Source organism: Lepidochelys kempii, chromosome 19, assembly GCF_965140285.1.
Source record: "Lepidochelys kempii isolate rLepKem1 chromosome 19, rLepKem1.hap1, whole genome shotgun sequence".
NCBI lineage: Eukaryota > Metazoa > Chordata > Testudines > Cheloniidae > Lepidochelys > Lepidochelys kempii.
Genome location: NC_136398.1, coordinates 19,811,961 through 19,838,849, shown reverse-complemented (window position 1 = coordinate 19,838,849; position 26,889 = coordinate 19,811,961). Strand labels below are relative to the sequence as shown.

General features: G+C 45.5%; 1 protein-coding gene across 4 annotated transcripts in view; it reads left to right on the top strand.

Annotated features, from left to right (window-relative positions):
- The window catches only part of ZMPSTE24 (zinc metallopeptidase STE24), a 119,781-nt gene that overhangs the window by 16,028 nt on the left and 76,864 nt on the right, over positions 1–26,889 (top strand). For all 4 annotated transcript variants that reach the window (XM_073317423.2, XM_073317424.2, XM_073317425.2 and 1 more), the window contains exon 3: positions 2,701–2,787. In XM_073317423.2, coding sequence (XP_073173524.1) covers positions 2,701–2,787 — 87 coding nt within the window. The remainder of the gene's footprint in view (positions 1–2,700; positions 2,788–26,889) is intronic.

Genomic DNA, 26,889 nt, shown 5'->3' with positions numbered 1-26,889 from the left:
TCATCAGATTTCTTTTGGCCCAATCCTCCAATTTGTCTAGGTCCTTCTGTATCCTATCCCTACCCTCCAGCGTATCTACCACTCCTCCCAGTTTAGGGTCATCTGCAAACTTGCTGAGGGTGCAATCCACACCGTCCTCCAGATCATTTATGAAGATATTGAACAAAACCGGCCCCAGGACCGACCCCTGGGGCACTCCACTTCATACTGGCTGCCAACTAGACATGGAGCCATTGATCACTACCCGTTGAGCCCAACAATCTAGCCAGCTTTCTATCCACCTTATAGTCCATTCATCCAGCCCATACTTCTTTAACTTGCTGGCAAGAATACTGTGGGAGACCGTGTCAAAAGCTTTGCTAAAGTCAAGGAACAGTTGGTCCTGCTTTGAGCAGGGGGTTGGACTAAATGGCCTCCTGAGGTCTCTTCCAACCCTAATCTTCTATGATTCTATGACCTATGAGGAAAGGTAAAAAACACTGTGGTTGTTTAGTCTTTAGGAACAGAGAGTGAGGGGGTACCTAGTAAGTCTTCAAATATGTTAAGGGCTGTTATAAAGAGGACTGTGATCAGTTGTTTTCCATGTCCATTGAGGGTAGGATAAAAAGCAATTGGTTTAATATGGAACAAAGGAGGTTTAGGTTTGATATTAAGAAAATGTTTCAATTGATAAGGATAGTTAAGCTCTGGAATAAGCTTCCAAGGGACATTGTGGAATCTCCATCATGGAAGGTTTTTTAAGAACAGGTTGGACAAAGACCTGTCAGGGATGATTTAGGGTTACTTGGTCCTGCTTCAGCAGAGGGGCCTGGGTTAGATGACTTTTTGAGTTCCCTTCTAGATCTGCATTTCTATCGTTCTGAGATTTCCTTCTGTCAGTATGAGTGCATCTTAAAGACCAGGGATTCATCTTGGGATCCCTCAATAAGGCTTGATCTTCATTAACAGGCTAGGATATGTACCTTTCTTTGACACTTTAGGGCAGACTTCTGTCCTTTAAGATACTTTCTTTGTTGCTGCAATCTCACAATGATGAGGGCGTGAGCTCCTCTTTAATCATCCCTTCTCCTCACCCTCTGTTTTTTCCAGGAAGTGTTTTTATTAGCTTACTCTTTGTCCCCAAAGTGAACACCCAGTTCCATGTGAGTGAACCCATTGTTCTTCATCTGTCTGAACCCGCTACCCTCTTCGGACAATAGGCTGTGTTTTGTTAAGCGTGTTCTCAAGTTCGATCTTAATTCTCAGGAATTTAGGAAGTCAAAACAGCTATCTCTGTTTTGAGGGTTTAAAGGCTGCAGCTAATGCCAGTGTTGTGCTTTAGGCTGCATTAGTTTGCGCTTTAGGCTGCATTCTTGCAGTATATGACCAGGTTGGTGGACTTGGCTTGGATTTATCAGGTGCTACTTGGCTAGAAAAGCCTCCTCTTTATGGGCAGTGAGCATTCATTTCCTAGGTAAATAAGGTGGCAATGTGGTGGTCATCCTGCTTCTTGATATACTTCCTCATTAACTGGGTCTCTTTGCTTCTCAGGCTGTCTTTTGGCTCCAGGACCCTGCTAGCAACACAGTAGGGTAGGCCCCCTTCACCTCCTGTGACAACTACTTGTTACATACACTGTCTGTCCAGTAATGTACTTTCGTAGGTGGGAGAAGTGAGAGGCATATGACAAAGGAAAATCACTTACTGGTAATCTGCTTGTCATAGTTTCCTCTTCTCCTCCCCCCAACCCCTTTACAGGGTGCTTGCCTATTATATCTCTTTGTGTCTTATAGACTGACTTTGGAAGTTAGACTAGAGGGAGGCTTTCTGGCTGAAACTCATGTAATCAAGATGGGATTTCAGAACTCTTTGACTCCTTTCTTCAAATAGGTGAAACTACAGCACTGTCTGGCCATTAATTCTGTGTTGTAGAATGATCGAAGAGGAGACTGCAACTAACAGAATTACCAGTAAGTGATTTTAGTTTTTTCCCTTTCAACTCGCTTTATTCATGATCTTTTACCGAAGAGAGTTAACAACTTGTCTTTCTATGACCGTTCATCAATAACTGAAATTCTAGGTGTTAGAGGTGCCAAAAGGTTAGAGGCAACTTGCAAGAGCAGAACACAGTTTTTCTTGTGTCCTTTTGCCATCTTTTATTATATCTAAACTTCAACCTGAAAGTTGGTTTTTCTTTAAATAAATAAATAAATAAATAAATCGGCTTGTTTTTGTAAATCAGAAATTACATCCTATCCAGGCTGGAAGATGCTCTGATGACTTGAGATCTAGCGCAAGGTGATATCACACTAGTGAAGGAAGTAAAAGTCTGACTGTTTGAAAGTCTGTTTTTGTTTTTTATCAGCTATTTAACTTCACTGGTTGTCTTTCTAAATAAGGAAGCCTTTGTTAAAGGTGTACCCCCAAATCTTCAATTAAGGTAGTAGAGGCCACAGTAACCATGTCCTGAGATGTACCAACATTTCCCAAGTGAAACCAAGGAAGGTCTGACTTGCTATTCCTGATGTCTAAGGTTAAAAAGGGGGTTTAGTTAAAAAGCTAAAAAAACCTTGCAGGTGTTCTTTATATATTGTAAAGAAGCAAAAGGATGAAAAAAAAAATTCCATGTCACTTTTCAAAATTGGTCTTGTCCTTTTCAGGCTTTTTTTACTCCATGATAGCACAGAGTGAATTGAATCCATTACATGTTTTTTGTTATAGATGATTCTTCTCTGTGGAGGAATTCCTTTCCTTTGGAATGTATCTGGACAAATCTCTGATCGTGCTGGTTTTGAACCAGAATACGAGGTAAGCATTTTTAACTGTTTCTGAAAATGGTGGGTTCCTAAACTGTGTGTATAACAGAATTTATGTTAAAGATCCCATTTACTTTTATTGTACTGTATTGTAGAGAAATAAAGGATTATATATTTATAGTTAATTTTCTGATATGGTGAACTGGATGGTTCTGAGGAATCATAATCGTATATGAAGCCTTTTGTTACTAGGTCACTAATTCAAATCCAGCCTGGTCTCTGACCATCAAACAGCTTTTTATCACACAAGTCAGTTGAGATGGTTATCAGATTTTTAGTGGCACCCTTTTGCAATCTCAGAATGGACACAAAGAGGGCTCACTCCTAGATGTGGTCTTTCGAGATCAGAGATGTGGGGATGAAGCGTGAGGCTTCCTGGGTGATATCTGTTTGGTGAATGAATTAGTGTTCTCAATGCTGAAAGCCCTGACAAGTAAGAAAAATTACTTACAATTAATAATTTTAAAATGGAAAGAAAAGCTTTTTTCCCTTCTCCCTCATTGTATTGCCTTTGCAGATCCCATGTAACCACCACAGAGGAGATAAATTACCTTTCCTTACCCATCCCTCAGTTCTTCTCTTTTCACTGGCCATGGTAGTCATGGATCCCAACCTCCTTTGTGCATGGTCTGTTGCTACACTATGGGCACTATAGTAATACAGTTGTAGGGTAGATGCTTTCTGTTGTTCCATAACTGTAGGCACTCCACCTCCTCGAGTGGTGGTAGCTAGGTTAATGGAAGCATTGTTCTATCAATGTAGCTCTGCCTGCATAGGTAGGTTGGCTTATCTAGGGCACTTGGAGTGTTGTTTGTTTTTTTCCCCACACCCTGAGCACCATAGTTACGTCAACTTAACTTTTAGAGTGTAGACCAGGTCTTAGTTTTTACTGCTAAAATTAAACACCATGTAAAACTTATCTTTTGTTGAATAGTTCTTAGTATAAGAACTGATCCAAACCCATAGAAATAAATGGGAAGACTCCCTTTGACTTCTGTGAGCTCTGTATAAAGCCCATAGTTAAGATTTGTTTTTGTAGCATTTAGGATTTATCAGACAGAACTTGCTGCTTTGGTAAACAGAGAGTGCAGAATAGGAGAAGAGACTTTCCTCTTGCATTGCTGGTTTGAACGTGACCTACTTGAACAGCAACTTCAGCATTTTTGTTAAGAAACATTTTAAGCCACAGTCCCACAATCAAGAAAGAAGGCCATACCTGGTTTAGAGTGGAAGTGAAAGAAGATATTAAAACAGACAAAAAACGGAAGAAAAGGGAAGTTGATAGTAATGAACATAAATCAGAAGCTAGGAATTGGAAAAAATTGATGAGGGAAGCAAAGTGACACAAGGAAAAATCTATTCTGCAGAGTTAAGGACAATAAGAAGTTTGTTAGCATTTGTTTTAATCCTAATATGCTTATTATGATATTGGTCCTTTACTAGATGGAAATGGTAGAATAATCAGTAATAATGAAGAAAAGGCAACAGTGTACACTTAAAAAATTTCTGGTCAGTATTTGGAAAATACCTCACCATATCATGGGTGGTGATGGATACCTCACCATATCATGATGGTGATGACACACACTTTCTATTCCTATAGTAACTCAGAAGGATGTTTAACAGCAGCTACTGAAGTCAGACATTTTTAAATCATCAGGCCCAGATCACTTAGAATCATAGATTCATAGAATATCAGGGTTGGAAGGAACCTCAGGAGGTCATCTAGTCCAACCCCCTGCTCAAAGCAGGACCGATCCCCAATTAAATCATCCCAGCTAGGGCTTTGTCAAGCCTGACCTTAAAAACTTCTAGGGAAGGAGATTCCACCACCTCCCTAGGTAACACATTCCAGTGTTTCACCACCCTCCTAGTGAAAAAGTTTTTCCTAATATCCAACCTAAATCTCCCCCACTGCAACTTGAGACCATTACTCCTTGTTCTGTCATCTGCTACCACTGAGAACAGTCTAGAGCCATCCTCTTTGGAACCCCCTTTCAGGTAGTTGAAAGCAGCTATCAAATCCCCCCTCATTCTTCTCTTCCACAGACTACACAATCCCAGTTCCCTCAGCCTCTCTTCATAAGTCATGTGTTCCAGACCCCTAATCATTTTTGTTGCCCTCCGCTGGACTCTTTTCAATTTTTCCACCTCCTTCTTGTAGTGTGGGGCCCAAAACTGGACACAGTACTCCAGATGAGGCCTCACCAGTGTCGAATAGAAGGGAACGATCACGTCCCTCGATCTGCTGGCAATGCCCCTATTTATACATCCCAAAATGCCATTGGCCTGTTGACTCCTATCCAGCTTCTCGTCCACTGTAACCTGTAGGTCCTTTTTTGCAGAACTGCTGCTGAGCCATTCAGTCCCTAGTCTGTAGCGGTGCATTGGATTATTTCGTCCTAAGTGCCGGACTCTGCACTTGTCCTTGTTGAACCTCATCAGATTTCTTTTAGCCCAATCCTCCAATTTGTCTAGGTCTCTCTGTATCCTATCCCTACCCTCCAGCATATCTACCTCTGCTCCCAGTTTAGTGTCATCCGCAAACTTGCTGAGGGTGCAGTCCACCCCATTCTCCAGATCATTTATGAATATATGGAACAAAACCGGCCCCATGACCGATCCTTGGGGTACTCCACTTGATACTTAAATCTAAGAGTTTTAAAAGAACTAGTAGAAGTGCTCTCTAGACGGTTTTTTTTTCAATAAGTCTTTGAACACTGCGGAAGTCCCAGAAGACTGGAAGAAAGTGAATGTTGTGCCAGTATTTAAAAAGAGTAAACGGGATGCTACAGGTAATTATTGGCCTGTCAGTCTGCCATTGATCCTGGGCAAGACAAATGCAAGGAGTAGGAGGAATTAAACAGGAAGAACTGAAAATATTAGTACTTAATTGTCATCATAGCGACTTGATGGGATAAATATTAAAGCGGGAATATTAGTATAGAGTGGTATAGCTTGTTCACGAAGGACAGGCAGGGAATAAAGGGAGGAGGTGTTGCATTGTACATCAAAATATATATGCTTGTTCAAATGTCCAGAAGGAGGGGAGAGCCAGATAGTTAACATCGCTGGGGGGGATAAATGGAGGAAAAAAAGGGGACGACATGGTAGGGGTCCACTATAGACCACCAAATCATGAGGAGGAGCTAGATGAGGCATGTCTAGAACAAATATCAGGAATATCCAAAATGTAAAACTTAGTAGTAAAGGGAGACTTTAGTATCCAGGCATCTGTTGGAAAAGGAATAAGGCAAAACACAAAATGTCTAATAAGTTCTTAGCATGCATTGGGGACAAGTTTTTTTTTTCAGAAGGTGAAGTAACCAGGGGGACAGCTATTTGAGATTTGATTCTGACTAATGAGGAGGAATTGATTGCAAATCTGAAGGTTAAAGGCAATTTGGGTGAAAGTGATCATGATTTTAAGGAAAAGGCATGAGAGCAGCAGAATAAGGACACTAGACTTCTAAAAAGCAAATTTTAATAAACTCAGAGAATGGGTAGATAAGGACCTATTGAAAGAAAATGTAAGGGGAAAAGGAGTTCAGGATAGCTAGCAGTTTCTCAAGGAGACTGTATTAAAGGCACAGCAGTAAACTATCCTGATGCAAAGGAAAGATAGGAAGACTAGGAAGAGACCATTAACAGCTCTTTAATTACCTGAAAATCAAAAAGGAATCCTACAAAAAGCAGTAACATGAACAAATTGCTAAAGAGAAGTAAAAAGAATAGCACAAGGATGTAGGGACAAAATCAGAAAAACAAAGGCTCAAAATGCATTACAACCATGCAAGGGGCACAAAAGGCAATAAGAAGTTGTTCCATAAATAGATTAGGAGCAAGACAGTGACAAAATAAAGCGTAGGCCCTCTACTTAGTGGGTAAGGAGAGCTTATAATGGGCTACTAGGATGATCCGAGGAATGGAAAATGTATCTTATAAGAGGAGAGTCAAAGAGGTTACCTTGTTTAACCTAACCAAAAGAAGGCTGAGGGGAGATGTGATTGGTCTTCCTAAATACATCATAGGGATAAATACCTGGGAGGGAGAGGAGTAATTTAAACGCTAACATTAACAGAAGAACAAATGGATATAAACTGGCCATCTACAAGTTTACGCTTGAAATTAGACAAAGGTTTCTAACCATCAGAGGAGTGAAGTTCTAGAACGGTTTTCCAGGGGGAGCAGTGGGAGCAAAAAATCTGACTGGCTTCAAGACTCAGCTTGATAAGTTTATGGGGGGGATGGTACGATAAGACTACTTACTATGGCATTCAGCCCATCTGCCACTGCTAGTAGCAAATATCTACAATGACTGATGATGGTACATTAGATAGGGAGGGCTCTGAGTTAGTAAAGAGAATTCTTTCCCATGTGTCTGGCTGGTGGGTCTTGCCCATGTACTCAGGGTCCAATTGATCTCCATATTTGGGGTAGGGAAGGAATTTTCCCCCGGTTCAGATGGTAGAGACCCTGGGGTTTTTCACCTTTCTCCAGAGCATGGGGCATGGGTCACTTGAAGGTTGAACCTAGTGTCAATTGCAGGTTCTCCGTTACTTGAATTCTTTAATTCATTATTTGAGGACTTCAGTAGCTCAGTCAGAGGTTAGGGGTCTATTACAGGAATGGGTGGGTGAGATTCTGTGATCTGCAATGTGCAGGAGGTCAGACTAGATGATCATGATGGTCCCTTCTGACCTTAGAGCAGAGGGGCTGGGGCCATGACCACCCCACTTTTTAACAAAATAAACCACCTTGGTGGGCAAGGATAGGTAGTGCTGGATTCGCTCTGCTCCAGAGAGGTACTGTGTTCTCCTCCTCCTCATCAGCCCCATATCACCTGGGGCTGCTCCGCCTCCTACCTGCATCTCATGGGCGAGCTCCCTGTGTGGCTGGAGCTCAGCCTGGCTCCGCAAGCAGCAGGTGAGTCCCATTGCAGGCAGAGGAAGCCCAGCTCATGCTGAAGATGGGTGGGGATGCCCACCGCAGTGTTGAGAGAGGAGAAGGGGAGTCCATGGGTGCAGTTTGGGGGGCAGCAGGGGGTCATTGGCTCCTCAAACAGAGGCAAGGCGTGGTGTGTGTGGGGTGCATGCTGAGTCAGACACTGCTTCCCCCGCCCATCCCCCAATTTTTGCAAGCATGGAGCTGCTGTGCTCTGCCTGGGGGAAAAGTGGGCTCTGTCCTTCTCACACTCTCTCCCTCCTCTCCTGCAAGGGTGGAGGCAGTGGGGAAGGGGGAAGGCCAGGGAGTGAAGGGGAGGGGATGGAGCAGGGAGGGGGAAACTCAAGGCTATTAGGAGAAATCTTCCTGGCAATGCAATCTCTGCCTTAGGCTGTGGAATAATCTCCCAAGGGAAGTGCTAGAAGAAACCAAGTCTTGAGACTTTTAAAAGGAGACTGGACAAAACATACCGTAAGGATCAGCCCTGCAATGGCAGGGGGAGAGATCGAGCCGGGATGATCGTTGAGGGCTTTTTCTCCTGTAACCCCATCTCACTATTCAGGGAGTACAAATTCTTGTACTAAAGGCCTGGTGCCTGGATCCTATTGGACTGGGATTGTGAATTAATACCTTGATATGCAACTTCTACTGGGCCAATAGTGCAGATCCTGCTGCTAGTAAAGCTGTTTGCATGAGCCCTTGTGTTTAGCTGAACCATTGCCCTCAATCCCTGAGTGTATCCCCACTATACTGAGAGAGTGTGCACTGTGACACTGCTATCCTGCTGTGTGGATCCCAGAGTGCTTGTACCGTGAATTTTTGACATGCTGCTATATTAGTCTCATTGTGCTGGTAGTACTAGTTCCCTGGTGTAATGATGACATTATGCTAGGAATATGAATCCTGAAAATAGTGCTCTGGTGTGATGGTCACTCTGGGCTGAATCCTCCATTTTTGTATGCAATATTGTTGTTGCTCTTCTTACTTCTGTTGGTGAGAGAGAGAGAAGCTTCTGAGCTTATGCAGAACTCTTCTTCAGGTCTGTAAGCTTGAAAGCTTGTCTCTCTCACCAATGGAAGCTGGTCCAATAAAATATATTACATCACCCACCTTAAAAAGAAAAGGAGTACTTGTGGCTCCTTAGAGACTAAGCTGTAACTCACGAAAGCTTATGCTCAGATAAATTTGTTAGTGTCTAAGGTGCCACAAGTACCCCTTTTCTTTTTGTGGATAGAGACTAACATGGCTGCTACTCTGAAACCTATCACCCACCTTGTCTCTCTAATATGAATCCTGTCATTATGGCCCTTTTGGGCTGTTATAAAGAGCTGTTATAAAGCGGATTGTGACCAATAGTTCTCTGTGTCCGCTGAAGGTAGAATAAAAAGTAATCAGCTTAATCTGAAGCAGAGGAGATTTGTTAGATATTCGTGAAAACGGTCTAAATATACAAGTCGTTAAATTCTGGAATAGACTTCCAAGAGAGGTTGTGGAATTCCAGTTGTGACAGATACGGCAAATTTCCTGAAATGCCCTTTTGAGACCTTGAATTAAATTTGTGTTTTTGAGGTCCATTGTGTTAAATGTATTATTGTGGGCTGGGATTGTATGTAATGTGACAGATATGAGACTTGAGGGTTCAAGGTACTGTATTAGACAATGTGCAGTCAAGCATGGACTTCAGGAAAAAAAGTGTTAAGGTGAATGCAAAAATTTAGCCTTTTGAAGTTCTGCACTGAGGAGTGTGCCATTGTCTGCTGATCACATGCTACATGAGGCCAAGATCGAAGGCTCAAGCTGTAAAAAGAAGAGACTGAATTAGTCATGGTTGTTCTGGTTCTGAATCTGAGACAGTTATGAACTTGTAATCATGCGGAAAACCCAGTTGTGGATTTTAAAAGACTGACATCTGCCAGAGCCCAAAGTTGGAGTTGGGGGTGACCTCTGGTAAGCTTTTTAACATGCATGTGTGTTCTTTTATTGTTTATAATGTTTTCTCTGTAATGCTTTCACCTTAAGAATATATGTGGTTGGTTATAAAGAGCTGTGTGGTAACTTGTAACTGCTGGCAATTACCCTATTTCTAGCCTGAGGAGAGAAAGTAACGTACAGATGCTGGCCTGTTTAGGCAGTCTGGCTTGCTGGGGATTCCACAGTGTAGGCAGAGAACAGCTCAGCCTGGAAAAACCCTGGCCAGGAGGGAGGGAGGAGTGGGTGTCCTTGAGGGACCAGAGAGCGGGAATACAAATGTAAAGATGGTCTAAGTGTAGTTGGACCTCCCTTAGCACAAGGGAGTCCCTTCCTGACCTACATTGCTATGATTCCAAGGTAATGGAGTGGCTGATGTACAACTTGATTGATAAAGAATTAATGCCAGTCAATGTGGGTTTATGGAAAATAAATCCTGTCAAACTAACTTGGTATCTTTATTTGATGCGATTACAAGTTTAATTGATAAATGTAATAGTGTTGATGTAATATACTTAAACTTTCTCCTTTGAGTGTCCTCTGCATATTCCTATTCATGGGGTGCTCCAACCAGTGCAGCCTGAATGGTAAAAGTCTACTAGCAATGTGCCCTTCCCCCGAACTCTAGACATTCAAGGGCATGGGTTTAAAGGGAGTGTGGTGCTCCAGCACCTCAGTTCTTTCATCCGCCATCAGCTGAATGATTACATTCTTGTTGTATGGTCCTTACAGAAACATAGTAGCTGGATAGTTTGTATAGTGTTATAGTTTTAAGTTGAGATCGCTAAAGGATAACATGTCAGATCAGATGGCTAAGAAGTCTTGTTTCAAAAGACATGTCTCATGCCTGGCATAATTCCCAGTATCCGATGCACATGCCAGATGCTTGGAATGTTTTAGGGAACGTCATCCTCGCTCTAAAATGTCCACACTGCTCATTGTTTACTACAGGGGTGTAGAAAGAGAGACAAAACAGGCTCCCAGCAATTTTATTGCAGGAAACTCTGACAGCAGTGGTAGCTCCTCTGAGCTTTGGCTCCAAACAATTCAGCCGGAAAGAAGTGAGATTCAGCTTCTTTGTCAAGCGCAGAATCTTAGAGTTAAGGATGCGGAAGAGAAGAAGAGGTTTGGTTCAGTGAAAGACTCTGTTCCCAGAACTATCCTGTTTCAGAAAGATTTGGTTGCGCCCCTCGGTGTCGGCCTTATTACAAAGAGAGGAGGACTTACAGGGACAGACTCTTATTATGAAGCCAGACTCTTGGGTCTGCAGGAGTCTAAGGATCCAATTAAAAGAGCTGATGAGAGTTCATTAACTAGTACAGCTCTGCATAGTATTACTATTAAAGCAGTAGTTCATCAGGCAGACCTGACTACAGCTCTGTTGACAGTTGAGGTGAGTACTGCATCTCAGGACGTGTCATGTGTTACTACAACCAATCAGGCTGTCTACTTCTCCGAGAGTCGTCAAAGAATAGGAAAGAGTCAGAGCTCTCTGTTGCTGCCTCCTCCTAAGATCACTTCTGGAGAAGAACTCCTTGCCGCTTTCCTTTTTAAGGAAGTTATGGTCTCCATTTCCATGAGAGCCGTGAATGGATTGGGGCCAGAGAGATGCAGATCACAGATTAGAACCAGGAAAAAAATATTATCCGTTCAATGCAGCCTCACTGGACCCGCAGGCACAGAAATATTTCCAGCCGGATCCATCGCTGGGGTGGTTCTTCGAGCAGTGTCTCTATGGGTGCTCCACCTCAGCTCTCGTCCCCTAATGCCCCTACTCTGCTTGCGCTAGATTGATGACATCTTCATCATCTGGACCCATGGAAAAGAAGCCCTTGAGAATTCCACCATGATTTCAACAATTTGCATCCCACCATTAACCTCAACCTGGACCAGTTCACACAAGAGATCCACTTCCTGGACACTGCGGTACTAATAAGCGATGGTCACATAAACACCACCCTATACCGGAAACCTACTGACCGCTATTCTTACCTACATGCCTCCAGCTTTCATCCAGACCACACCACACGATCCATTGTCTACAGCCAAGCTCTACGATACAACCACATTTGCTCCAACCCCTCAGACAGACAAACACCTGCAAGATCTCTATCAAGCATTCTTACAACTACAGTACCCACCTGCTGAAGTAAAGAAACAGATTGACAGAGCCAGAAGTATACCCAGAAGTTACCTACTACAGGACAGGCCTAACAAAGAAAATAACAGAACGCCACTAGCCATCACCTTCAGCCCCCAACTAAAACCTCTCCAACACATCATCAAGGATCTACAACCTATCCTGAAGGACGACCCATCACTCACAAATCTTGGGAGACAGGCCAGTCCTTGCTTACAGACAGCCCCCCATCCTGAAGCAAATACTCACCAGCAACCACACACCACACCACAGAACCACTAACCCAGGAACCTATCCTTGCAACAAAGCCCGTTGCCAACTGTGTTCACATATCTATTCAGGGGACACCATCATAGGGCCTAATCACATTAGACACACTATCAGAGGCTCGTTCACCTGCACATCTACTAATGTGATATATGCAATCATGTGCCAGCAATCCCCCTCTGCCATGTACATTGGTCAAACTGGACAGTCTCTACGTAAAAGAATAAATGGACACAAATCAGATGTCAAGAATTATAACATTCAAAAACCAGTTGGAGAACACTTCAATCTTTTTGGTCACTCGATTACAGACCTAAAAGTTTCAATTCTTCAACAAAAAAACTTCAAAAACAGACTCCAATGAGAGACTGCTGAATTGGAATTAATTTGCAAACTGGATACAATTAACTTAGGCTTGAATAAAGACTGGGAGTGGATGGGTCATTACACAAAGTAAAACTGCTTCCCCATGTTTATTTTCCCCCCCTCCACCCCCCACTGTTCCTCAGAGGTTCTTGTCAACTGCCAGAAATGTCCCACCTCGATTATCACTACAAAAGGTCCCCGTCCCCCCTCCTGCTGGTAATAGCTCACCTTAAGTGACAGGTTTCAGAGTAACAGCCGTGTTAGTCTGTATTTGCAAAAAGAAAAGGAGTACTTGTGGCACCTTGGAGACTAACCAATTTATTTGAGCATGAGCTTTCGTGAGCATCCGATGAAGTGAGCTGTAGCTCACGAAAGCTCATGCTCCAATAAATTGGTTAGTCTCTAAGGTGCCACAAGTACTCCTTTTCTTTTCACATTAAGTGATCACTCTCGTTACAGTGTATATGGTAACACCCATTGTTTCATATTCTCTATGTATATAAATCTCCCCATTGTATTTTCCACTGAATGCATCTGATGAAGTGAGCTGTAACTCACAAAAGCTTATGCTCAAATTTGTTAGTCTCTAAGATGCCACAAGTACTCCTTTTCTTTTTGTAGGTGTATCTGTGTCCTTGTGCCTCTAACCGGGGATTTTAGTTAGCAGTGTCCATTCAACTGCACTCTCCCTCCCCCATTGTCTGACTCAGGGCTATTTAGCACTATGCAGGCAAACCGCACTCAGTTCCTTCTCCCTGGCCTTTGGCCTGGAATGGAGTGAGCAGTTCTCTTTGTTCTCTGCATCATTAGTATAAATAGTTGGTTTTAGTTCTTTTTGTTCTTAATAGTTAGTTTGTTTACCCTGTTAAGGTTTTTTAAAAAAAATGAAAAAGAAAATAACTTTACGTTTCCCACCCTTTTGGGAGGGAACGCCCATCTGCCCATCCCCTTAGGGGCATTAGGAGATGTTCTAACTTCTCTTACTTTAAAAAAAAAAAAAATGGTGAGAGAAAAGAGGACTGAACATCTTTCTTCTGCACTCCTCGCTGCTAGAGGGTGATAGCCCCTCCTCCCCCTCCCTGGCTTACCTAGCTTTGAGTTGCCTCTCCTGCAAGGAGTCTATTCCAGCAGTGGACAGACACTCTCACTGTGTCTGGTGCCTGAGAGAGTCCCATATCATGCAGAAGTCCTCCCTCTGACACCAGGTAAAGCTGAGGTCTTGCAAGAACCAGGAGCTGTAGTTAAAACTCCTCCTTATGGAGAAGGCACTTCAGCCTCCAAAGGACTATGATGCTGCCTCCAGATCCTCCCTGGAACTTTCAACTTCAAAGTGGGTAAAGTTGCAGGGGGGGAAAAAGCAGATTTCCCTCTGTAAAGGCTTGAGAAAAAGGGCTCCAAGCCCACAGTCTGAGTAGTTGCCCAGCCAGAGTGGTTTCCCAGCGTGATCGACTACCTTGCTACCGACCGCTCTGAAGCATCAGGGTGCCTCCACTGTGAGCTCAGCCGCACTGCCTTGAGACGCCAAGGGCTCAGGCTGTGAGGTAGCGGTGCCACGCCCTAAGAAACGGAGACAAATACTGTATTGCTTCTAAAGGAGTGGCACCCAGTAAACCTTCAGTAACAGATGTGACACAGCTCCCATCTAGGGAGCTCTGTGCACCTTCACAACCATTGGTACCAACAACATACCACAGACACTCCTCCGTGATACCGAGTGAGCTGACAATACTGCAAGAGTTCTGGCACCAGGCTCTGTGTACCACCAATACCTTAGTCAGCACCACCCTTACCCAGTGATAAGTGACCAGGACGATGTCATTTGCCTGGCCTCTCACTGTGTCCAGAACCCCTGAGCCAGTGGAGGAGGAAGCTTTGGAAGAACACAAAGAAGGGCTTGAAGGGGAAGCTGCCCCCACAGCAAATTTCTTCTCATCTTCACCAGATGAGGCTGTAATTGCCTCCACCTCCATCATCACTAGCTGATGATTTTAAGACCTTTCAGAATCTTACCAAGGGGGTGGTGGATAAACTGCAAATTTACCTGCAGGAAGTGACAGACACACATTACAAGCTGGTGGATATTCTACACACTTCTCATCCAGAATTGCCCTCCCAATTAATTAGGCGATTCTAGATGCTGCTAAAATCATCTGGCAGACACCAGCCTCCTTAACACCAACTTGTAAGAGAGCCAACAAGAAGTACTACATCCCTCCCCAGGAGGCAGACTTTTTGTTTCAACATCCGCAACCCAACTCAATTAGTGAATGCGTTTAATGTACGTGGCAAACAAAATCATGCCAAGTTGACCCCAAGTCAATCAGGACTGGAAGAGACTACATTTCTTTGGGAGGAAGGTGTATTTGTTGGCAACATTGCAGTTTAGAGTCGCAAACTACCAACCTGTTATGGCCAAATATGATTTTATTAATTATGGGAAACTCTGCGTTTGTGGAACATCTATCTACCAGAGGTGCAAAAGAAGCCATTTCAGACCATTGTCCGAGATGGCCAATTAGTACCCAGAACTGCGCTACAGACAGCACTGGATGCAGCCAATACAGTGGCTCACTCAGTCTCCACAGCAGTGTAATGAGGCAGGCTTTCTGGATACACCTTTCAGGGTGACCCAAAGAGCTGCAGATGACAGTGGAACATCTCCCATTTGAAGGGCTCAAGCTTTTCGCAGATAAGATGGGCTCCTCTCTTCAAAACCTGAAGGATTCCTGGGCCACATTATGCTCCCTGGGAATCTACAGTGCGGGACAAAAGAAAAGATACAGCTCTCAACCACAGCACAGGACACAGTACTCATCTGTACCCACTGTCACAGCGTAATTACAAACCGCAGTGCAAAAGGCCCAGAGTACAAAAGCAGAAGCAGTCAGCACTCCAATCTGCGTCTTCTCAGCCCTCTTAGCACTTTTGATGGGTTCGGTGTGGGTCTGAATAGTTATTCCTTGCAACTTCAGCTGCCTTCTGCGCACTTGTTTAGTCCCTTCGGAAGTCATCTGGCCATCTTTCACAACAGTAGGGGGAATATCACCGCCAACAGATGGATCTTGGAGATTTTTTCGAAGGGGTTATGCCATTCAATTCACATCGTATCCCACCAGGAGAGTGCCAGAGCTCCCTCCCTCTGCAAACAAGTACTCCTTCCCTCTGTACAGAAGCACTCAAACTTTGGAATTGGTGCATCTGTCACAACATGCTCATCTCAGCTTCCACCTACCAGGGATGCAGAATGTGACAGCTGACAGTCTGTTGCAACACACATGGGAACTGAACTCAGAGGTGCTTTGTGACATATTTGCCCTTTGGGGAACTCCAACTATAGATCTCTTCGCTACTTACTGGACCAAGAAATGCCCTCGCTACTGCAGGGCCAGCCTGTGGAAACATTCACTGGGAGACGCCCTCTTCCTCCTATGGGACAGGAACCTCTTGTATGCCTTTTCTATACAAAGTCCTGTTGAAAATCTGATGAGTTAAGCTAAAGTTATTCTGATTGTCCCCTCCTGGCTAAGACACGTCTGGTTTTGCCCTCACTTGCTCTCTCAGAACGACGGGATGATCCTTCACCCCAACTTGCGGATCCTCCGCCTTCATGCTTGGTTCCTTCTCGATTTGGAGGTAGAATGCTCTGACAAGGTGAAAGATGTTGCTAAACAGCCAAAAGTTGACCACTTGATGTACTTACCTACAAAAATTGAAACTATTCCAAATTTGGGGTCATTCTAAGCACATAGGCCCAGCCTCATTCTGCCTCTCTCTGATTTTAGACTACATTTTCGACCTCGAGGTCAAAACTTTTGCTCGGCTCCCTTAAGGTGTATCTCGTGGCCATAACTGCCTTCCACCATCAAGAAGACACATACTTGGTTCATACTTGGTACATACTTCATTCAACTGCTGATGTGTAGATTCTTCAGGTAGTGTCCCTATGGGTGCTACCCTGTAGGGTGTGGCCAAAGAGCTGCGGGATGGCCATGGGCTCCGGCAAGTTGCAGACCCCATGTGATAGCCAATCAGCTGAACAAGAAGTAGGACTGAGTGGACTTGTAGGCTCTAAAGGTTGACATTGTTTTATTTTTGAGTGCAGCTATGCCAAAAAAATATATATACATTTGTAAGTTGCACTTTCATAAGAGTTCACACTACAGTTCTTGTATGAGGTGAATTGAAAACTATTTTTTGTCTTTTTTTAGTGTAAATATTGGTAATAAATAATAAGTGAGCACTGTACACATTGTATTCTGTGTTGTAATTTAAATCAATATATTTTAAAATGTAGAAAACATCCCAAAATATTTAAATAAAAAGTACTGTTTAATAGTGCAATTAAAACTGCAATTAATCACAGCTGTCTTTTTAAATCTCACAATTTATTGCAATTTTTTTAAATCATTTGACTGGTCTTCTTTAAACTTTGTTTTTCTTCAACACTACCCCTTCCACCCCCGGCCTGTGGCTCCCCTGGACAGGATAGGAGTTCACCAAGCTTCAAGAAGTGTCTCAGTAGCAAAGAATCTAGCATAGTGACTGACGAACATTCTCAGTGTGCGCTCTCTGTCTGGGAGAGAACCACATTCCTCGGAAGTGTGGTTTATGCCAGCAATTGACACCCAAATCTAGAAAGGATAGAGAACTGAGGGTATGTCTACACTATGAAATTAGGTGGATATTATAGAAGTCTATTTTTAAAAATCAATTTTATACCGTCGATTGCATATGTCCACACTAAGCGCATTAAGTCGGCGGAGTGCGTCCTCACTACTGTGGCTAGCATCGACTTACGGAGTGGTGCACTGTGGATAGCTATCCCACAGTTCCCACAGTCTCCACCACCCATTGGAATTCTGGGTTAAGCTCCCAATGCTTGATGGGGCAAAAACATTTGTCGCGGGTGGTTTTGGGTACGTCATCAGTTGCCCCTCCCTCCGTGAAAGCAACAGCAGACAATCGTTTTGCACCTTTTTTCCGTGCGGACGCCATACTGCTTTCAGCAGATGGTGCAGTAGGACTGTTAACCATAGTCATCCACCGCTTCCGCTGCAACTCTGCTCTACTGCTATTGTCTCAATAGCGAATTTCTCTATGTTGTCTGTCATGGGCTCCTGGGTACATGTGTTCTTCCTCAGGAAATGTGCGCGGTGCTAACGGTCGTCCTCCACCGCTTCTGCTGCAACTCTGCTCTCATGAATCCACCTTGCAGGTCCTCTAGTCATTCTCTCTAAATATCCTCGTGGCATCCGTCATCAGCTACCACTTCCACTGCAACTCTGCTCTCCTGCAGATGCCATACGATGGCATGCATGGAGCCTGCTCAGATCACCGCTGCAGTTATGAGCATTGTAAACACCTTGCGTGTTATCCTGCAGTAGGTGCAGAACCAGAACCTGCAAAAGCAGGCAAGGAGGAGATGGCAGTGCGGTGACGAGAGTGATGGGGACATGGACACAGACTTCTCTCAATGTACGGGCCCCAGCATCCTGGTGGCAACGGGGCAGGCTCATGCCATGGAATGCCTGATTCTGGGCCTGGGAAACAAGCACAGATTGGTGGGACTGCATAGTGTTGCAGGTCTGGGATGATTTCCAGTGGCTGCAAAACTTTCGCATGCGTAAGGGCATGGAACTTTCATGGAACTTTGTGACTTGCTTTCCCCTGCCCCAAAGCTCAAGAATACAGAGATGAGAGCAGCCCTCACAATTCACAAGCGAGTGGCAATAGCCCTGTGGAAGCTTGCAACGCCAGACAGCTACCGGTCAGTCGGGAATCAATTTGGAATGGGCAAATCTACTGTGGTGGCTGCTGTGATCCAAGGAGCCAACACAATCACTGAGCTGCTGCTATCAAGGGCAGTGACTCTGGGAAATGTGCAGGTCATAGCGGATGGCTTTGCTGCAGTGGGATTCCCTAACTGTGGTGGGGCAATAGACGGAATGCATATCCCTATCTTGGGACAGGACGACCTTGGCAGCCAGTATGTAAACCACAAGGGGTACTTTTCAGTGGTGCTGCAAGCACTGGTGGATCATAAGGGATGTTTCATTGACATCAACATGGGATAGCTGGGAAAGGTACATGATGCTTGCATCTTCAGGAACTCTGGTCTGCTTGAACAGCTACAGGAAGGAACTTACTTTCCAGACCAGAAAATAACGGTTGAGGATGTTGAAATGCCTACAGTTATCCTGGGGGACCCCTCCTACCCCTTAACGCCACGGCTCATGAAGCCACACACAGGCACCCTGGACATTAGTAAGGAGCTGTTCAACTATAGGTTGAGCAAGTGCAGAATGTTGGTAGAATGTGCATTTGGATGAAAAGCGTGCTGGCGCAGTTGACTGACTCAGTTAGACCTCAGCGAAACCAATATTCCCTGCTTCCCTGCTTGCCCTGTTATTTCTGCTTGCTGTGTGCTCCACAGTCTCTGTGACAATAAAGGGGGAGACGTTTATGGTGGGGTGCGGGGTTGAGGCAAATTGCCTCACCACTGATAACGCGCAGCCAGACACCAGGGCGATTAGAAGAGCACAGCAGGGCACGCTGCGCATCAGAGAAGCTTTGAAAACCAGTTTCATGACTGGCCAGGTTGCGGTGTGACAATTCTGTTTTGTTTCTTCTTGATGAAAACCCACCCCCTTGGTTTACTCTACTTCCCCAACCACCCTCCTCCCTTCGATCACTGCTTGCAGAGGCAATAAAGTCATTGTTTCAAAATCATACATTCTTTATTAATTCATCACACAAATAGGGGGATGACTGCCAAGGTAGCCCAGGAGTTGTCGGGGAGGAGGGAAACACCAGGTGGGGTGGGGGCGTTCTTGGGCGTCTGGGTGAGGAGGCTATGGAACTTGGGGAGGCGGGCGGGCAGTTACACAAAGGCTGCAGTGGCGGTCTGTGCTCCTGCTGCCTTTCCTGCATCTCCACCAGACGCCGGAGCATATCAGTTTGAACCCCCAGTAGCCTCAGCATTGCATCCTGCCTCCTCTCATCATACTGCCGCCACCGCTCCTCTTGCTCCCGCAACCTCTCATCTTGCTCGTCCCTTCTGTCCTCACGTTCATTTTCTGCTTTCCTGGACTCTGCCATTGTTTGCCTCCACGCATTCTGCTGAGCTCTTTCAGTGGGGGAGGACTGCATGAGCTCAGAACATTTCATTGCGAGTGAGTGAGGTTTTTCTTGCCTTCTTATCTGCACTAGCCTCTGGAATGAAGATGATAGGGGGAGTGTTGAAACATTTGCAGCTACGGGAGGAAAAAAAGGGAGAGTAGTATTTAAAAAGACACATTTTGGAGATCAATGGGTAGACTCTTTCGCGGTGAACTAAGCTGTTAACATTACATAGCACGTGTGCTTTCAGTACAAGGTCGCATTTTGCCTCTTATATTGAGGGCCTGCTGGTTTGGTGTGTGAGATCACATATGCAGGGCCGGGCGACAGAATTTGGCTTGCAAGCAGCCATCCTAAGCCACAGTCTTTCAGCTTCTTCAACCTTCATAACAAGTGGGAATGGTTTCAAACAGCAGCTTCCTCCTTTCCCATACCAAGCACCTGTTGGGTTGGCCATTTAAAAGGAGGCGCTGCAGTTTTCGGGTTAATGTTCAGCACAAACCCAACTAGCCCCTCTCCCCCCCCCCCCCCCCAAATTCTCTGGGATGATCGCTTCACCCCTTCTCCCACCACGTGACTAGTATCAAAAAAGATCCCTGCCAGCCAAATGTGAACAGCTCAGCGTGAATGGCCCCTCCTCCACCGCGTGGCTAAAACCGGGGATGATTTCTTTTCAGCCACAGGCAAACAGCCCAGCAGAAACGACCACCTTTGAATGTCCCCTTAATAATGTCCGTGAAGGATTTCCGCTCCATCCCCAGACATATTAATAGACTTTTCCAGTAGCTGTACTGGCCGCTAATGCATCCCAAGTCTTCAGGGCAAATCAGTCATTAAATACACTTGCCTTTAAACCATGTATTATATTTACAAAGGTAGAGTCACCAGAGGTGCCTTCTCCGGCTTCATGGTCTGGGGCCCGCCTTGGGAGGGTTCGGAGGGTATTGGCTCCAGGGTGATAAACAGTTCCTGGGTGTCGGGGAGAACGGTTTCTCTGCTTGCCTGTTGTGTGCTATCCTCCTCCTCCTCTTCCCCCAAATCCTCATCCGTGTTGCGTGAGACTCCCCCCTTGCAGGTGTCCGCGGACGGGGAGGGGGAGTGGTAGGGGCACCCCCTAGAATTGCATGTAGCTCATCATAGAAGTGGCATGTCCGGGGCTCTGACCCGGAGCGGCTGTTTGCCTCTTTGGTTTTTTGGTAGGCTTGCCTGAGCTCCTTAATTTTCATGTGGCACTGCTGCGGGTCCCTGTTATAGCCTCTGTCCATAATGACCTTGGAGATTTTCTCAAATATATTGGCATTTCATCTTTTGGAACGGAGTTCTGATAGCATGGATTCATCTCCCCATTCAGTGATCAGATCCAGTACCTTCCGTTTGGTCCATGCTGGAGCTTTTTTGCAATTCTGGGACTGCATGGTCACCTCTGCTGATGAGCTCACCAAGCTGGCCAAACAGGAAATGAAATTCAAAAGTTCCCAGTGCTTTTCTTTTGTACCTGGCTAGTGCATCTGAGTTGAAAGTGCTGTCCAGACTGGTCACAATGGAGCACTCTGGGATAGCTCCCGGAGGCCAGTATCGTCGAATTGCGTCCACGCTACCCCAAATTCAAACCGGCGATGTCTATTTCAGCGCTAATCCCCTTGTCGGGGAGGAGTACAGAAATCAATTTTAAGAGCCCTTTAAGTCAACAAAAATGGCTTCGTCGTGTGGATGGGTGCAGGGTTAAATCAATTTAACGCTGCTAAATTCGACTTAAACTCATAGTGTAGACCAGGGCTCAGACTTAAGCTTCTTCTGATGAAAGCTACCCTCTAACAACCCTCGGAGCGGCGCCAAGACTCTGTACGACAGGAGTCCTCATGGCAACCCTCTACGTCTAAGGAAGGTGAGTCTAAGAAATTAACCATGAACCACTCACAAGCCTTCTAAGAAAAGAGCTGTGAGTCCTCACAGCGAGCCGTGACTGAGCCGAATACGCTATCTGGCTCACTCACTATCAACAGCACTGAAGCGATCTAAATCTGGTACCCAGAGCTCAAAGAGTACCACCCCAACAGAACATGTTGAGCTGCCTAAGGACCTGATGAGTGCAAGCAAGGAATCATCGGTACCAACTGGGCGAAAGGAAACTAAAGAATCCATCTTGGGGAAGGCTCCTTCGGTGTGGACATTGACGTCGGTACTGTCATTGGTATGTCAGGCACTGGCGGAGTGCGCGATCAGGACTGCGTCGTTCACTCCTTTGGTGCAGTCATCTTGGCGCTGCCAACTGCTATTGGTACCTACACCTGTAGCACTGCCGGACTTTTGGTACGTGTCAGACCTTTCAGTGTCTGATGCACCAGACTGAACTCTACTCATTACCGGGTCTCCGGTACTAAGTCCACCCAGAGCTCCAAACTTGCCGGTGATGACATACCAGGCACCCCCATTTTCGAGTCCTGAGTCAGACAGTGAGCTGATGGACCGCAACCTTGTCATGGTGGAGAGGCTTGTCTGGGCTAAAGACCCTCAAAGCTATATTGTCCAGAACTTTCATACTCCTAGTAGGGTCACCCTTGGCAAACAGGTCTGAGGTGAGGCTCCTGACCAACCGTGGTCCAAACTTCACAAGCCCCCAACAGTAGATCAGGCGCATAAGAAGACCTTAGTACTCTGCAGCTGTGAGGGCTGCAGCAGGAGGGAGGCCCCTGGTTGTCTTGGATCCCTTTGTCACCAGATAAGGGTCTTCCTCCTCTTCTGTGGTTACTGCCTATGCACTGGTTTCCCCATGTGAAAAGATTTAATGTGCAGGCCTCTGCCAAAGGGCTCACAAAGCCCTGCAGCGACGGACAAGTGGTGGTGAAGACAGGAGCAGTGTTCCCTGGGAGTCTTCAGTCACAAATCTGCTCGCAGGTGTGGCTGTTGTCTTGTGCTTGGATGAGACAAAAGAGCATTTCTGTAGCAGTGGCTGTGACTGAGAAGGCCTTTTCAGGATCCCCTCTGCTCACCACAAATGGGGAGGGGTCTAGAAAAGGTGCCCCAAACATAGGCTGTTTCACTGTCTTCTTGCTGGATGACCGCCTCTAATGGGATCACTCAACTTTGCTGCTGAAATAAGAGATACAAGACCATGTATTTTGCCACCTGATATGTCTGCACCCTTATGGACTGTCAGCACAGTGAATGCCCCGAAAGAACTGCCATAATGGCCAGAGGACTGGCAAGACTGAACATTGACATTGCAGCCCTTAGTGAGACCCATTGGGCCGGTGAGGGTCAATTAAATGAGGATGGAGATGGCTACACCTTCTTTTGGAAAGGAAAGTCATCTGAAGAGCGACGCATTCACGGGATTGGCTTTGTCATCAAAAATAAGATCACCAGTCAGCGTTTGGAACTTCCCGTGGGGATCAACGAGTGTCTCATGACTCTTCAGCACAAGTTCAGCAACAACTAATATGCCACGGTCACCTGTGCATATGTCCCAGCACTCGATGATGAGGAAGATAACAAGGAGCAGTTTTATAGTGCTCTTGATGCGATCCTCACAAACACACCTAAGGCAGACAAACTCATCCTCCTGGGAGATTTCAGAGTCAGACAAGATTCCTAACTCTGGAGTGGCACAATAGGTAAAGGAGGGCTGGGAAATGTAAACCCCAATGGTAATCTCCTCAGCAAATGTGTGGAGCATGACCTGCTCATCACAAATACCATCTTTAGGCAGAGTAACAAATTTAAGACCAGCTGGAAAAATCCTCGGTCCAAACACTGGCACTTCCTTGACTGTTATAGTCAGAGCCCGAGATTACACCAACATCCATATAACACGAGCTATGACAGGTACAGATCACTATTGGACAGACCAGCAGTTCAGCAACACCTGTCTGAAACACTCTAACTTGCCTGACAATATCATTGACATTCAAGAGCAGTAGGATCGACTTAAAAATACCATTCACGGTGTGTGCACTGAAACCATAGCATATTCCACTCATTGGCATCAAGACTGTTTTGACGAAAATGAGGAAATCCTAGCATTAATTCAGCAGAAAAGAAATGCATTCTGTAACTGGCAAAATGATTCCTCTAACCAGCGAAAACATGAGGCCTATCACCTGTTCTAGGTGGAAGTCCAAAGGAGGCTACATGACATCAAAAACAAGTGGTGGCAAGAGAAGGTCTCTGAGATCTAGGGTTTCGTAGGCTGGGATGACATGAAAAGCTTTTTTTCAAGCAACAAAAGTTATATATGGGCCACGCTCCAAAGGCCCAACCCCCTTACGTTCCCAGGATGGCTCCACCCTCCTAAAGGATAATGCCGTTATTAAACAAGAGCACTTTGAGAGCCTACTAAACCCGAATCCATGGTCTCTTAAGAGACCATCAAGTTCATTCCACAATGCTCAGCAATGGAACACCTTGCTGATCCCCCATCTTCTGAGGAAGTCTGGTGTGCCATTACCCAGATTAAAAATTCACAAGCCATCAGGCCCAGACAGCATTCCAGCTGAGGTTTTTAAAGCTGGTGGAACAATACTCCAGCACAAACTTTGCCAATTCCTCGACAAAATCTGGACCTGCAAAGAAATTCCACCTGCCTTTAAGAATGTCAGCATTGTTACAATATTCAAGAAAGGGGACAAATCTTTGTGTGGGAACTACAGAGGTATTGCCCTCCTCTCCATCTCAGGGAAGATACTTGCACAGATCCTACTAAATAGTCTCCTCCCTCTTGCCGAGGAACTCGTCCCCGAAATCAGTGTGGTTTCAGACAATCCCAAGGCACAACTGACATAATCTTTGTGGCATGATGTATTCAGGAGAAGTGCAGAGTGAAATGCCAGGAACTGCTCATGGCATTCATCAGCCTAACCAAGATCTTGGACTCTATCAATAGTGAGGCCCTATAAGGTGCTGTGTAGGTTTGGCTGTCCACAGAAATTCATTTATATCATCAGACTACTCCATGATGGGATGACTGCCACCATTCTATGCAATGGCTCAGAGACTGAACCATTCATCATTCACACATGGCTCCAACACTCTTTTCCATTTAGCTTGCCATGATCCTGATTCTCATCCACAACCAACTTCCTGACAGAATTGGGATTGAGTATCGTACAGATGGCCAATTCCTCAATCTCAGATGTCTCCAAACAAAATCTAAGATCACGAGAATTGGCATCACTGATCAGTATGCAGATAACGCACACACAAAGGTCGATCTGCAAAGCACCCTAAATCTTTTTGCAGATGCCTATCACAGCCTGCGTGTCTGTCTCAACATCTGGAAAACCAAGGTACTCTATCTGCTCTCACCTGCGCAAACTACTCTTGGTACTCCACAAATCACCATCAGCAGAGACCCCCTGGAAAACGTGGACCATTTCCATACCTTTGCAGCCACGTCTCACAAACAGCCAGCATTGACACAGAAATCGGATACAGGATCTGCTGTGCCAGCACATCCTTTGGAAGATTACTCAAACGAGTCTTCAATTATAGGGATCTGAAAACAGGCACAAGACCTTTGTTTACAAGGCAGTTGTCATCCCCACCCTTCTGTATGGGTGTGAGACCTGGGTAACCTACAGATGACATCTCAAGTGGCTGGAATGGTTCCAGCAGTGCTGCCTCAAGAGGATTCTCAGGATCAGCTGGGAAGACCAATGCACTAACATCAGCGTTCTCTCTGCAGCCAACACAAGTAGCATTAGAGGTGCAGATCATGAAACCCCAATGCTACTGGGCTGGCCACTGTGTACGTATGCCTGACACTCGCCTCCTGAAACAAGTACTCTTCTCTCAGTTAAGTTAGGGAAGAAGGGCTTGCAAAGGGCAGCGGAAGCGCTTCAAAGACATACTGAAAGTACACCTTCAAAATGGAGGCATCACCCCAACAAACTGGGAGGACTTAGCACGAAACAGAACACCGTGGCTCCACACCATACACCAACCCCTTTAGCAGACACCATCCTTGTATCGAGGGATAGCTGAAAAAAGTCTCCTGCCACTCCTCTCATCCATGCTTTCGTTTTTATTTCAAGTATGGATCTCAACTGTACCACCACTCTGACCACCAGCTTCTTGTTATGGGCAAGTGTGGTACCAACCTCCAGGGCCCTTCCCACCCTCTCAGTGGCTTTACTGGTACCCATGGCAGGCACATGGATACCGTGACTCTAGCTTGGCTTATCAGGAGCCAATGAGACACCTCCCTTTGGCTGCTGCATTGAAGGCATTCAAGCCCCCGAACAGTTAGGAGAGGTACAGGAGGCTGAAGTTGAGGAGGAGATTGCCCCCAGATTAACTTCTTGTCTTCATCACCGGACTAGACTAGTTATGTCCCCTCCTCTGTCATTGGCAGACAACTTTGAGCTTTTCCAGGAACTAGCTCAGAGAGTGGCAGATGTGTTTATAACTACCATTACAAGAGATGAATGAGAGACACCCTAAACTTTTGGACATTCTACACTCCTCTGCCTCCTCCAGAGTGGCTGTCCCTATTAATGAGGCCCTCCTAAACCCTGCCAAGCTCACAGGGCAGACCCTGGCATCAGTCCCACCAACATGCAAGCAGGCCAATAAAAAATACTGTGTGCCAGCAAAGGACACGGAATTCCTCTTCTCCAATCTGTCCCCTTATTTGATCATTGTGGACGCAGTGAACTTGAGGCTGTCAACATCTTCTGAAGTCCTCCCCCCTATGACCTGCCTGGAAGCACCTTGACCTTTTGGGGAGAAAAATATAGTCGTCACCCACTCTGTAGTTCCATATCACAAACTATCAGGCCTTAACAGCAAAATGTGATTGCATCAACTGCTCAAAACTCAATTCCTTTATTGAGCAGATCTCAAATTTTCACAAGGGCCAGTTCAAAGCCGTCATTAACGGAGGCAAACTGTTGGCAAAAACATCACTCCAGTCTGCACTCGACGCAGCTGACACAGCGGCATGTTCCATCTCCACTGCCATCATGGTGAGACAAGCCTCGTGGCTGCACTTATCCAGTTTCCCCAAAGAGGTGCAAACAACTGTGGAGGACCTTCCCTTAGAAGGCACAAAACTCTTTGCGGAAAAGATGGATGTTTCCTGTCACACTTAAAAGACCTACATGGCTACTCTTCGATTGCTCAGAATCTATGCACCTGGGCAGAAGAGAGAGAACAGTCCTCAGCCTTTGTTCAGCCCCTGCATGTCACGGTGTTCATCCCAATGTCCATATGAAACCCCCTCTCCTCCAAAAATCCAGGTTCTCCAAACGGAAATCTTCAGGCCCTCAACCTACTTCTTCACAGCCTTCC